The 14501-nt window shown below is 39.7% G+C and overlaps 1 protein-coding gene across 1 annotated transcript in view; it reads left to right on the top strand.

Annotated features, from left to right (window-relative positions):
- The window catches only part of LOC145467313 (uncharacterized), a 152889-nt gene that overhangs the window by 14869 nt on the left and 123519 nt on the right, over window positions 1-14501 (top strand). Inside the window, exon 2 of the mRNA XM_081450853.1 lies at window positions 13986-14354. Within this exon, the coding sequence (XP_081306979.1) occupies window positions 13986-14354 (369 nt within the window). The remainder of the gene's footprint in view (window positions 1-13985; window positions 14355-14501) is intronic.

Raw genomic sequence — 14501 nt, 5'->3', positions numbered from 1 at the left:
GTTAAGTCTGAGGGTTTAGGCGTGATGGCTTTGGGGAGTTGATCAACATTGGTGATCCACCATGAAAGGTCCTGTTTTGCTAGAGGGGAGAGTGTCATTTTCCCCTCCAAGTCCCATCCATTGTTTTTTAGAGCATACGTCTTGTCATTTTCTAGAGACCTATGGAACAGAGGTGCATACTGAACTCCTTCAAAGGCTGAGACCATGAGGCCCACTACAGAGGCCACATCTGGAATTGGAATGGGTCCTTCCAGATGGGCTAGATTGTGACACTTGGATTTGATAATGGCTGCTTTTTGAGGGATCATAGAAATGATCATGTCCTTAGAGTTCAGTAAGAATCCCAGGAATTTGGCAATCTGGGTTGGTGTTGGGACACACTTTGATTCGTGAATTGTAAATCCCAGTTATCTAAGCAAAGCAAATGTTTCAGCCACAACTTGCTCTAATTAATGAGGTGTTTTTGCTAGCAAAAGGATGTCATCTATGCAGCCTACTATCAGATATCCTTTTGACCTCAGTGTTGCATATACTGGCTTCATGAGCTTTGTAAATACTCTAGGGGCCGATGCAAGGCCATTAGGTAAGCAGGTGAACTCATAAAGAGATCCTTTAAACTCAAATCTGAGAAATTTCCTGTGCTGGGGCTTTATGGGCACAGAATAATAAGCATCCTTGAGATCTAAAACTGCCATCCAATAGTCTTTTTTAAGTATCTGTACTGCTGACTGGAGAGATTCCATTTTAAAATGGTGATATGTGACATACTCATTCAATCTTTTAAGACTTAGGATGAGTCGATGAGACCCATCTTTCTTGGGCCGAGTAAAAACTGTGGATATGAATTCAGTGTCACAATGTGTAGTTTTGTTAATTACTCCCTTCTCTAGGAGTTTATTTATCTCTCCAGCAATGATGAGATCATCGCCGTTAGAAAAAGTAATATGTGGCACAGCTGACTGACATGGTGTGCTTTCAAATTCAATGAAATAGCCTGACACAATCTCAAGGATGCTTGGGTCTGTGGTAATAGACCTCCAGTTAGAGATGTGTTTAGCTATATTACCAGCAACAAAATTTGAAACAGCATTTACCGTGTTAGCTTCGTGGCTACTGAGATGACCTCTTGTTGTTTGTGTTGGACTTCTGGGAGTCCTTGTGTCGCCAGGGTTTGTAGGTTTGGCCCTTCAAGTTTTTTGACTGATTTCTGTGGGAAAAAGATCCCTTGGAGTTGTTGTTGTTAACATAGCCCGTTTGGGATCTGTGGGGTCCTCTATGACCTTGCACTTTGGCTCCAATTTTATTCACATCTCCTATGTCTTTCAACTGTTTTTGAAGGTCATCTCCAAACAACAAGTCAGTGAACGGCACATGAGGAGAACAGAGAGAGACATAATCTCTGCCAATATCAGGTGTCATGAGTTGCTTTCGCTGCATGTTAAGTTCATAGTTAACATGCGTCAGCAACGATAGAGCGTCGAGTCCAAACTGTTTTATCTGTTGAACCCCTTCCTGGTCTAGGCCTTTCTTCTCTGTCATGGACAGATCCGTCAAACGAGCGACTGGGATTATGCCTTTAACGAGGGCTTGCTGGATTTTGAACAGCTGCAAATCCCTCTTCTGCGTGGGCTCACGGAGCTTACGCCAGATGCCTGGATTTACCCTTGTGGGTTTAGCAGTATCGCAATTTTCCGGTCTAGCTTGGCGCTCAAGCTTTTCTTTCAGCAATTTATCTGGCAAACGGTTGCGGAACATCTTGTTAAGCAGTTTGGCGAGCTGTGGACTGTGAATACTTTTGCCAGTCAGGTCTTCAGACTCGTACTCCTTCTCCAAGTCCGCTAAACGTTCATCTTCCTCTGGCTCTTCCGCCTCGCCTTCACCCTCTACTTTATCCATGAGAGTCTGAATGTCTTCTTCGTTCTCATGTTGGTCGCTCGAGGAGCTCGAGCTGTCTTTGGCGGGTTTCTTGGCGGGAAGACCGTGTTGATGTTCTCGGTCATCACTCAGCCGTTTACCTTTGCCTCCTCGAATTTATCGATTTTCTGTGACAAGGTCAGTATCGCTGACGAAAGGAGCGTTATGTCAGCGTGCGACATCGAAATGTTCGAATCGCTCACTGGGGCCTTGGCCGCCATGACACTTGGCGTGTCGAGATGTTTCTCTCCGGATATTCCGGCGTTGTTGTCCTCGTCTGGGTCATAAGCCAATAACTGGTCTTCGTTCGCCGATTCTGCGGATTCTTTTCCTCCAGACATGTTAACCGCAAGACGTAGAAAGGTCTAAACCACTCGAAAATAAGACCGCGAGAATAAACTTTAGACTGCTTGCTCGGACAGCTAACTTGCACTAAGCTCGGATATCACATGCTTGCCATCGCACGTGACCTCCGATTGTATGCAAATGCCAGGTAAAATAAAATCCAGGCCCGCTCTGTCAGAATCTGTCAGCTGAAAACATGGCGACGCAGGTTAACGAAAAGTTGGCGGAATCTGTCCGCAATTATCCTTGTTTGTACGACAAAAAATCAGCAGACTTTAAAGACAAAAACAAGATCAAAGGCTCCTTCGAGCTACCTCATGGTATGGGGTAATTATTCTATGAAGTGCCGTCCTTTGCCTCTTTTGGAACTAAGAAGTGTTGCATTTGTAAGGTGTTAAGTTCAAAAGTGCATCATGTTAATAAGTAGCCATTAGTTGAGCATATTCATAGAAATAAGGTCTTCATCTAATATATATAACATTTGGACAGGAAACACTGGTAATCCTTTTTGTGTCTTTTTCTCTGTCTGGATTATGAACATCAGCAGTGCAAATATTGTTTTGACAATATTTGCACTGCACATATTTGCACTTCGTGAAGATTTCATCAGTTTGCACATCAGCACTGGATGTGTTAGGGTTTTGAACAAACTCACCCCACTCTTCATGGGTTGCAAAGTTATGCCATCTACCCCTACATTTTGCACTTTTATGCCTTCAGTTTTAAATAATTCATTAGTGTCTACAAGATATTTGGCTGCATCTAATACTTTGTTAGGTCTGACAGTCTGAAACTGATAGTGATGCTTGTAACCAAGTCGCCTTTTAAGTTTTATTGGAATGGTCTGTGATTTGCTTCTTGGCCTTGGGAGACAATGAACAGTTGAATTTACATCACTTGGCACATTGACAATGTTTCCATGAATAGACAATTGACCACCCCGAGGTAGTTCACGGATTTGCATGAAAGGTATACGAGGTGATATTTATTAGTCGCTCTTCTAGTGATGTGAAATTCAATACATTAGGCTTATAAGGAAAACCCATCTTATTGGCTTTAGAACAGCTGGGTAACCTGCCTTGTTTTAGACCTTTTTTCTTGCAAGTTAGACAATTGCTTTTTCAGACTTTTTAGACTTTTTTTTATTGCAAGTCATGCAGCTCCATTCAGTGTCATTGACACTTTTAAAACCAGTAAGACAGGACTCAACAATGTCTAGTGAACATGGTGAGCACTTGAACCAGTACAATTGGTCACAACAAGTGCATACATATTCTGGACCACATGCAATGTTTTTGTAAAACAAATTTATCATAGAAATTGCATCGTACTTATTTTCTTGTGGCTGCAACTCATGACTGCTACATGTTAGTAGCGACACACTTGCCAGAGTCTCAGCCTTTTGTCTTTTTATTACCGACTGTTTGGTTATTTGCCTTATGTGCTGTGGGTTGTCTGATTTTCGTTTTCTGAAGGAGCGCTGCTCAATTTCTCTGACATGTTTTGGGTTCAATTTTGTTCTTTTAGCAGTCTGGTGTTTCTTGTTCCTAGATTTTTGCTATTAATGTTGCAGCCTTGTAGTCGTTTTTGATACCCATTTATTCTAAAGTTATCATCAGCTCTTCTGTCTTTCATGTATTCTCTCGTGTATTTTCTTCTGTAAGCTTTACGTGTTTCACTGTTATCAACTGGTTTGTTTTCATCTGCATTTTTTGTTTGTTTGCTGTTGTCTCTTATCTCCATTGTTCTGTTTTCGACTATGAAAACATAATGAAATTCATCTAGGTATCCAATGTAAATGTTTAGGGCATTTGTAACATTCACTGGCTCAACAACAGTAACTGGAGAAAAAGTTGGATTTGATTCAGCAATATGAATTGATAAATTAAGTCAATTGACAACAGCTTGAATTATGATAGCATCAGCCCATGTTCCTTGACATGACATTCTTTCCAAATAACCTTGCCAAGAATGCTCAGTTTTACTCTCTATAAATTGTTCAGGGTGATTCATTAAATACTAAATGTTAACACTGCGCACATAGAAATGACCCTGAGGATTTCCATAGAGTTGATGTGATACAGCCCTAAAAAAGCAATCACCATCTCCTCCAACATCAAATGTAGTTCTGCCTAACTGAGACAATCTGAATTCTAATAATCAGACAGAATTTTTGGGTGATATAAAAGGTACTGATTTGCAATACTCATTTGCAGGACCAGGATTTGACTCCATATCTTCACTCAGTGATATGATTCTGCTCAAAAAATGATATGTTTTCATTTGGAGCTGCCTTAATTTTCTGAAAATATTACCTTCAGCTATCATACAAAACCAAGGCAAGTTTTTATGCTTTGGAGTCCTTGTTCGAAAAATACACAAGCTTAAACTTTGTCTAATGAAATACTTCTTTGAGGATTTCTTTTTTTTTTTTTTTTTTTTGCCATTAGAAAGTCTGGTAACCATTTTGTAAGAAATTCTGGAGGGTTCTCTTTCACGTGTCATTCTAAACTGAGGATGGGAGACAATGGTAGCCCTTGAGTTCCATACATCCACATTTTTATCTGCATTTCTGTCCTGACAATTACTTGACAACTGAAGTGGTATTTTATTTTGATTTTCAAACTGCTCGGGTATTGTAGGATTACCTTCGATAATCAATTGCTCCTGACCTTGGTGTATTTCAGGTGGTATTCAGGTAACAGATCATCTGTTTGGCATTTGTTTGTTGTTTGATATTTTGTATTTGTTATGGCATTTGTTATTTGGCGTATATGTATTTAGCATTTGTTTGGCAGTTGTGTTCAATTTCTACAGCTTGTCACAGTTGTGGCATTTAAGTCTCAGCGAGAGGGGAACTTGACGAAAGCTTCATCGATCTCCTTTGTCATGTGACATTTTCCGAACAAGTTCCTCGCGAATTGCCAAATATTAAAAGCGCATTTAATTTTAAATCATACGTCCTGCGAGTATTTTTAGAAAATTCAAAATGCAATACAGCAGAAGGAGGGCAGCTTACCTTTTTCCCCAGACCATAAAGCATTCATTCCGAATAGTTCGTTTTGTGCATTCTATTCCTCGTTGTCCAAATGTATCTTGGAGACATCGTAACTTTTAAGACTTTAAAACCCATTTCTTTCCACTCGAGCTTTCTTGAGCACATTTCCTGTTCGTTTGTGAGGTCTTCAAAAGTGTATTTTGACCAAACATGGAGCGAAAGGAAGGAAAACTCGCCTTGACAATTTTTGCGTCGGACTCGACACAACAGACGCCATTTTGTAAACATGTATTGCCACCTTTGTCCCACCCGCTCCCCCCACATATATGAACATAAAACATTGACACGACTTTGTGGACAAAACCAAACCTAGTATGGGGGACAGGGGGAAACGTGTTTAATTCATTTTTAATGCGGATTTAATGCATAAATTAATTGTTTAACGGAAATGGAGTGACCAATCCAACCATCACTATACCTCATGGTATGAAGTACATACCATGAGGTAAAAAGGTTGACTTGGAGAGATGTAGCAAAGGAGGTTGGATTAGAGAATGGTAAGTGATACACGTTCGAATGACCTTTCTCGGTTTTCTTTGTGTTTGTCTTGCATAAGCAATCTTCGATTTCTACGGTTTAACGGTAGCAACAATCCAATTTCGACTTCATTATCCGCCGTCTTTGATTCCTGAGAGGTGAACTGCGCCTGCGCAATTGCCATCCTTATGCTTATGCTTCTGTAACCCCGTTTCACACATATTTTTCTTATGCTTATGCTTATGTCAGTGTGAACCAGCCCTTAAGCTTGCTTGATCCAATCAAGGATATACCAAATCTTTACATGCAGAGACGTTTTCAAAGTGCTTGTTAAAAGACACATCATAAAACTGCACTCACCCGTCGAAACTTACCACGCCTAAGCAATGCTGCCACTACTCCTTACCACCCAACTTCCCTTAACCACCACATGTTCCTCCCGGCTAAAACTACATTACGTCGCTGTCACGCGGTGCCTTCGCTCTGTGTTTTGCCAAAACCTGTCAGGAAAAACTCACCAAGGTAAGGAGTAATTCCTAAGCATTAAGTACAATATTTCATTGATCCTTCCTTGCTAATACTTTTTTTTTCCTTGCAAACACTGCCATTTTGTAAATGCGAATTTTCATGTGTAATTCGGCGATCAGCTTCAGCTAATCGTAACCGTGTAAATGCGAAGTGAGTCAAATTTCAAAAATACTCCAGCTGTTCTTATGATATTGCGGGTAGATGCCTCCAAATTGAAAAGCCTAACGTCTTCTACTTGTGGATATGCTAGCAAAGCAAACAAAAGCAAAGAAACGTGTATTCCGACGAATGAAAGTCAAAGTAAGAGCTGCTGTGTGTTGATTTCCGAAGGACATGAAAGGTCAAAGGGTCGCCCGTGTTACTCAAGTGACCTGTTTTGAAAATATTCTCAGAATTCGCCGTTTTAGTTAACCCATTTTTTCTTCGCCTGATGTGTAATTGAAATGATTAATCTTCCCTGGAGTGTAGTGTCGTTGGGTGAAGCCATGTACCAGAGTGCTTTTTTGAGCCTTGAATTTCGTCTAGACACGGGTAAAAATTGTGCTTGCGTGACCACCGTTACTTGTAGCGTAAATTACGCGTAAAAGGCCTTTTCTTACACATGTTTTACTATACAGCTTTTCAATTGCCTTAGCTGAATTTTTTATATGTTGTAAAACAATAACAGGGCTTTGCAAAAATGTATTTTTCATTTACGATTTCGCTGTACCAAGGTACGAAAATTGCCTTCAAAAATGCCCTATTTTTAGGTTGTTTTCAAAGTGCAAAAAGTAGCAATTTTCGGGCGCTCCTAACCCGAAGTAAAAATGCATTTCTTGGCAATATTTTTACATCGTTTTGTTTTAGTTGTGATACCAAACATACATGTAAAAGATAATTTTAATAGACCGAGCCGTCTTTCTCTGAGACTGATGTGAATATGTCCAAATTTTCGGCTGAATTTATTGCGGAAGCGCGAAAACAGTAATTCTCCTTTTTGTTGGATTCCTCAAAATCAAATACTCTCTGGCAAGTTTTGGTCTTATTTTCGAAAATAGTTCACCAAAGGGTTTCTCCTGGAAAAATATGAAGAAATCCGTGATCTCAGATTTAAAAATCAATTCTCGATGTTTACGGTCCCCTGGTCTTAAGCTATTTAAGAATGGCTGACTGTTAGGATTGAGAAATGCCGGTCAACGACCCATATGGCAAATTGCTCATATTTTGCCCAAAGATACCCTTAGGTGACCCAATTCTAAAAATCATATTTAAAGGTTCCAGCGAATTTTTATTTTTCAGAAATTCGCAAAAATTTGAAAGCGCGGTCAAAGTGCGGTTTTTCGTGTAATAAAATGACAGAAATAAGGTGCGAGGACGAAGCGCTGCTTAAGTCTTAAAATAATTTCAATTGACTTCAAACTTCACACAAATGTGGAACAACCACTCTAATTTATTCCTCGTTTTAAACTAATCTCGGAGATGTTGATATAATGGTTTTCCGAATCATTTTAAAAACACCTATGAAGCGTGTGAAAAATAACGGCAAAATATAGCTCATGTTTAACAGCATCAAAATGCATCTGGTACCTCTCTTTCCGATTATTTTACTCTACAGCCTTAAAATATTATTATTAAACATATACAATGCCAAGTTTCATGCTCGAACTCGCAGTATTTCCCTTTGAGAAAAACGAAAATCTATGTCAATGTGTTGGGCGCAAATAACACAATAATTATACACGAACAAGAGACAAATCAATTTCAACGGCGAAAGTAAAAGGCTGTCATCAATTAAAATCCTGTCAATTTACTGCTATCAGTAGAAACATAATGTCCACTACATAAAAACTGTTTTTAGACGTTTTCGGAACATTGCGCGTTAACTTTGTTTGATTTCCTGTCCGCCGTCATGTCTAGTTTGTCATCGCGTGTATTTCCTTAATGTAAACAACACTGTCAATGGTTGTCATAACAAACGCAAGAGATTTCCTGGAACCTTAATGTTTTCGATTCAGCAAAACGCTTTAAGTTCGTTAAGACACAATAATGGGCCAACTTGGAATGCTGTTTAGCATTAAGGACGTTAAAGGACTGTAAATTAATCGAGTTGAAATATCTTGAAGCAAATCAAAATCGCGCCCTTACTCTAACTTGGTGAACAGCCGATCTCCGTTCAAGTTCAAGACGTCGAGAGGTTAATCCGGCAGTGTATCACCGGTGCAACAACAAAAATCAAACCGAGGTCATCAAAAGTGTAAGTTTAAAAGTGTAGTGGCAAGTTTCAAATAAGTTTCGCCTATATAAATTGGAAACAAGAAGTGAAACGGTCTGACCCGAAACAAATAAACAAAATATTAATACGACTGATTTAATCCGAAAATGTTACAGAAAACATACCTAAAAGCCGTCGATTCCCCTCAATACTTAAAGAGTCCAAGCTTTCTGCTGTAAGAATCAGGGGCCTCGTGGATCTGTTTTTACTATATCGGCAACCATGCTGCGGTGCTGATATTCGAGACCGACTTAGTAAAAGTTGTCACACAACCGTACGAGCAGCCCAGTCACGCTTTCACTGCTCTTGCGCAAATGTTCAACATTTCGCGATTTCCATAAACCGATTACAAGTTTAAAGTAGTGACAGTAGATTGAAATGCGCTTGTTTAAGCTGTCCTATCCAGGAGCAATTATCTCTTGTTCTTGAATGGCTCTTAGCTGTAGCTACAGTCCGGCGGAGAGGGGGGAGGGGGTACTCCGGGAAAGGTCGGATATCTGTATACCGTGGCAGATTAAGTGGTCCCAGCTCTTAACGCCATCACTGAAACACCAGATGATTCTCAAAGTATCACAGGGATCACTAAGTTAAATAATTTTGAGTTTAGCTCCGCTGAGTCGATTATCTGTTGGCGCGCATATTGCATTGACCGTGGACAGGCGGGAAAACAGTTCAACCGGAAAAGCCTGTTGCACATTGTAATTTAGCGTTGTCCAACACGCAATCGGTCTAGTTGTAATGCTAATCGTATTTGATAAAATCTCAAGTTTTCTTTCTACACATACTGGGGTGACATACTACTAGATGGGCGTGGCCGGGAGCCACGAGTCAAGTCAGTCAACTCCCAAAGCTTAACAGAAGAGTGATAGTGAACCACTGGTGGAAGGACTGCAGATTGTCCCTACGGTTTACCCTGATAGGCCTCTGTGTTATTCTAATGAACTGATGCTGTTACAATGATACTGTTTAGCTTTATGATCATGCTAATGGTTAAGGGTTTCTTTTTCAGTATAAAAGAATCATAAATAAGTAGTTCTTTGTGAAAAACTATTTTAAGGAAAGTAGGCTGTTCGCAATATCTATGTTCTAGAATGATTAGTTTGTTAAGGCACTGTTGCGCTGCGTCTGCACGTAGTGTCGGAAACAAAGTACATTAGATCATCTGTTTTTAAGGGTCCATTAACCGATTCATGCGCGCGCTCGCGCGCGTTCCTAAGGAGGTGAAATTTCACTTCCGGTCACTTACGTCAGCCTGAGTACGGAAAATAAAACAACTCAAAAACTTGCAAATTTGCTTACATTTTAGATGTTTTTCTTTGTGTTTCGCAAAATGCAAAGTAAAAAAAGTACAAGCAAAGACAAAATAAGGGAAAGACAGAAAAACAAGAGCAATAGAAAGAGAAAAACTAACTCCGTGTGGCTTTGTTTGATCTTACCGAAGTGCGCTGGTAATGTAAATTGCGCACGCGCTGATAGGGTAACTTTCAATATATATTGGGTGCACTTCCGGTTTCTTTAAATGCTAAAGGAAACGCGGTTTTAAATTAAATCCAGCCTTTTTCGACGAATTTCGATTAAAGCCAACGTTGGCAACATAGCTATGCATTTCTTTTTCGAAATCATGCTTTTTTCAGAAAATTACGAATTTTTCAATATTTTGAAATGCTTTCAAAATCTGACCTTTCAGAAATGAAACAAAATCGATGCATAGCGTAATGAGGATTTAAATTAAAATATCAAATCAATGAAAAAAATCCCGAGAAAGTAATTTGCCTGGGAGCCTTTGCATTTTTTCTGTATTAGTCACATGACCATGGGCGCGGCCTGATGACGTCATCACTAGTATTACTGATCATGAAAAAGTTAAAACACATGAAATAACTCTGAAGTAACTAAAAATGACGAGGTTATATGAGAATAAATTTTCCCTAGCAAAGGCTCGAAAAGATCGGTTAATGGGCCCTTAAGTTGATAAAGGTAAATTAATCGCTTCAGCGAATTTGGAAAGGGTGACGATTCTAACCTCGTTCCCAGAGAGGTTGACACGATTTGGCCGTTAGTTTTTCCTCTAAAGGGTCTTTCTCGTCTACTCCCTCTCCCTCTCTACAAGAGAGATGCAAGAGATGTTGCTAAATATCGAAGAAACCAAACACCGACAGTTCCTAAGAATACTTCCGGCAAGTGCAGTTGTTAGCAAAATACTTCAGAAGCGCCGAGGATGGAGCTTTTCCGCGCAGGAGTGAGAGAGGTATATCTACTTCCATGTCTTCGCAACCGCACCGTAGCATAGGCAGTTTCAGGTTCTTTAGGCTAATGCGGAATTTTGCTATAAGATACAATTTCTGCTGGTCACTGACTGCCCTGAAAGCCTAACCCTCTTTTAAAGCAACAAGGACTTCTTGGTGACCTATTGTGGCTTTGAGTTAAGCGCCAACACTTGCTCCAAGCAGGGTTTGTAGCTCATTTTGGCAAAGGTCATAGGGAATGTCTCTCCACGGACTGAGTACATTTCTCCAGAGACAAGTGCCTCTCTAAAGTGGACAGCATATGAAAGACACGAATGCAGCCGCCTTGAAGACATTAATACATCCCTGTCGTACATAGTTTCTATCCTCTATCCATGGAAACATCAGCAGACGCTTCCTCGGTCACACCCGTTGACGATGGCACTGATGTTAAGGTCGCAGTGTTCGTACCTTTTTAGAAAATGACCTTAAGTCTCTTTCAGAGAACGATGCTTCCAGCAGAAATGAAGAAAGAGCGATGTCTGACTAAATAGCAAAAGAAACCCTTAGCCATTAGCATGATCATAAAGCTAAACAATATCATTGTAACAGCATCAGTTCATTAGAATAACACAGAGGCCTATCAGGGTAAACCGTAGGGACAATCTGCAGTCCTTCCACCAGTGGTTCACTATCACTCTTCTGTTAAGCTTTGGGAGTTGACTGACTTGACTCGTGGCTCCCGGCCACGCCCATCTAGTAGTATGTCACCCCAGTATGTGTCGAAAGAAAACTTGAGATTTTATCAAATACGATTAGCATTACAACCAGACCGATTGCGTGTTGGACAACGCTAAATTACAATGTGCAACAGGCTTTTCCGGTTGAACTGTTTTCCCACCTGTACACGGTCAATGCAATATGCGCGCCAACAGGTAATTGACTCAGCGGAGCTAAACTCAAAATTATTTAACTTAGTGATCCCTGTGTCCCCCCTCTCCGCCGGACTGTAGCTACAGCTAAGAGCCATTCAAGAACAAAAAATAATTGCTCCTGGATAGGACAGCTTAAAAAAGCGCATTTCAATCTACTGTCACTACTTTAAACTTGTAATCGGTTTATGGAAATCGAGAAATGTTGAACATTTGCGCAAGAGCAGTGAAAGCGTGACTGGGCTGCTCGTGCGGTTGTGTGACAACTTTTACTAAGCCGGTCTCGAATATCAGAGCCGCAGCATGGTTGCCGATATAGTAAAAACAGATCCATGAGGCCCCTGATTCTTACACCAGAAAGCTTGGGCTCTTTAAGGCAATGTGGAGTGGTATTGAGGGGAATCGACGGCTTTTAGGTATGTTTAATTGTAAATTAATCGTAAATTAACTGTAGAGTTTTTAAATTCGTGATTATCTAAATTAGAATGTAATATTATTAATTTTAGTATATTAGTATTTAATTGTAGTATTGTACCATATTGCCTTCGAAAAGCCCCCATGCCGAAAGATAGTAAAGGATGTATGTATGTATGTTTTCTGTAACATTTTCGGATTAAATTAGTCGTATTAATATTTTGTTTATTTGTTTCGGGTCAGACCGTTTCACTTCTTGTTTCCAATTTATATAGGCGAAACTTATTTGAAACTTGCCACTACACTTTTAAACTTACACTTTTGATGACCTCGGTTTGATTTTGTTGTTGGACCGGTGATACACTGCCGGATTAACCTCTCGACTTCTTGAACTTGAACGAAGATCGGCCGTTTACCAAATTAGAATAAGGGCGCGATTTTGATTTGCTTCAAGATCGATATTTCAACTCGATTAATTTACAGTCCTTTAACGTCCTTAATGCTAAACAGCATTCCAAATTAACCCATTATTGCGTCTTAACGAACTTAAAGCGTTTTGCTGAATCGAAAACATTAAGGTTCCAGGGAATCTCTTGCGTTTGTTATGACAACCACCATTCATGATCATTCTTCACTTTCATCTACAACCGCAGTTTATGTATGAATTATTTCATATAAACTTCTCATCATTTCACTCCTCACGGGAAGATATGAACTCAATAAATTGACCTCGCTCCCAATATGTGAGCATCGCACCGGTATCACGGAGGTCACGGGTTCGAATCCCGTTGAAGCCCTGATTTTTTCAGGCTTCTTCTTCCCAATTGCTTAAATTGGAAATTTACTGCGATGATCATTCTTCACTTTCACCATTCACAGTGTTGTTTACGTTAAGGAAATACACGCGATGACAAACTAGACATGACGGCGGACAGGAAATCAAACAAAGTTAACGCGCAACGTTCCGAAAACGTCTAAAACCAGTTTTTATGTAGTGGACATTATATTTCTACTGACAACAATGAATTGACGGGATTTTATTTAATGACAGCCTTTCACTTTCGCCGTTGAAATTGATTTGTCTCTTGTTTGTGTATAATTATTGTGTTATTTGCGCCCAACACATTGACATAGATTTTCGTTTTTCTCAAAGGGAAATACTGCGAGTTCGAGCATGAAACTTGGCATTGTATATGTTTAATAATAATATTTTAAGGCTGTAGAGTAAAATAATCGGAAAGAGAGGTACCAGATGCATTTTGATGCTGTTAAACATGAGCTATATTTTGCCGTTATTTTTCACACGCTTCACAGGTGTTTTTAAAATGATTCGGAAAACCATTATATCAACATCTCCGAGATTAGTTTAAAACGAGGAATAAATTAGAGTGGTTGTTCCACATTTGTGTGAAGTTTGAAGTCAATTGAAATTATTTTAAGACTTAAGCAGCGCTTCGTCCTCGCACCTTATTTCTGTCATTTCATTACACGAAAAACCGCACTCTGACCGCGCTTTCAAATTTTTGCGAATTTCTGAAAAATAAAAATTCGCTGGAACCTTTAAATATGATTTTTAGAATTGGGTCACCTAAGGGTATCTTTGGGCAAAATATGATCGATTGGCCAAATGGGTCGTTGACCGGCGTTTCTCGATCCTAACTGTCAGCCATTCTTAAGTTTCGAGGTAAAAATCGTTTCCCAAGGATTATGGATAGATACATAAATTAAAAAGACGTTAAAAGGCCTTTACAAAATTCGTGTATTCGGTCTTAAATGGACTTATATAGTTTCAGGGGTTTTAATACTTTGTGAGAGACACCGACAATTTTGTCTTATTGCAGTCTGTGGACCAATGTTTACCTCGCCCTTTGGCGGAAACAAGCTGACTGGAGTTCTTGGTTCATCTGTCAACTTCACTTGGGCGTTTCATGGAGGAAACCTGGAGAGAGTTGAGTGGGGAACAAAACACGATGGTTCTGTTAAAATTGAAGATGTTCTGGTTTCCATAAACATGCTCCAAACCACTGTTATACAGAATTCTCCATACAGTGGACGTGTGAGTGGAGAATGGAATGGAATTAGTCCTGGACAGGTCACTTTCAGACTGAGCTCAATCCAGAAAGCAGATGAAAGGTTCTATATTTGCCAACTCACATCTCAAAGTCTTGCTGTACAAATTGCTTATGATACTGTTCAGTTGCTTGTTGTGGGTAAGTGAACAAAATTAAAGGTAAATCTCCTGACCAATTTCTCCCCCAAACTCTGTTTTCTATTTTCAATATACTATTTAAAACTTAGAGATTGTACTGATAGTAGCTTCAAACTTCGATCCGATATGTTGAAGGAGTAAGTTGCTG

The sequence above is a fragment of the Orbicella franksi genome, chromosome 14, assembly GCF_964199315.1.
Source record: "Orbicella franksi chromosome 14, jaOrbFran1.1, whole genome shotgun sequence".
In the NCBI taxonomy this organism is placed as follows: domain Eukaryota; kingdom Metazoa; phylum Cnidaria; class Anthozoa; order Scleractinia; family Merulinidae; genus Orbicella; species Orbicella franksi.
The sequence above is the reverse complement of the archived record's forward strand: the minus strand, read 5'-3'. Positions and strand labels throughout refer to the sequence as shown.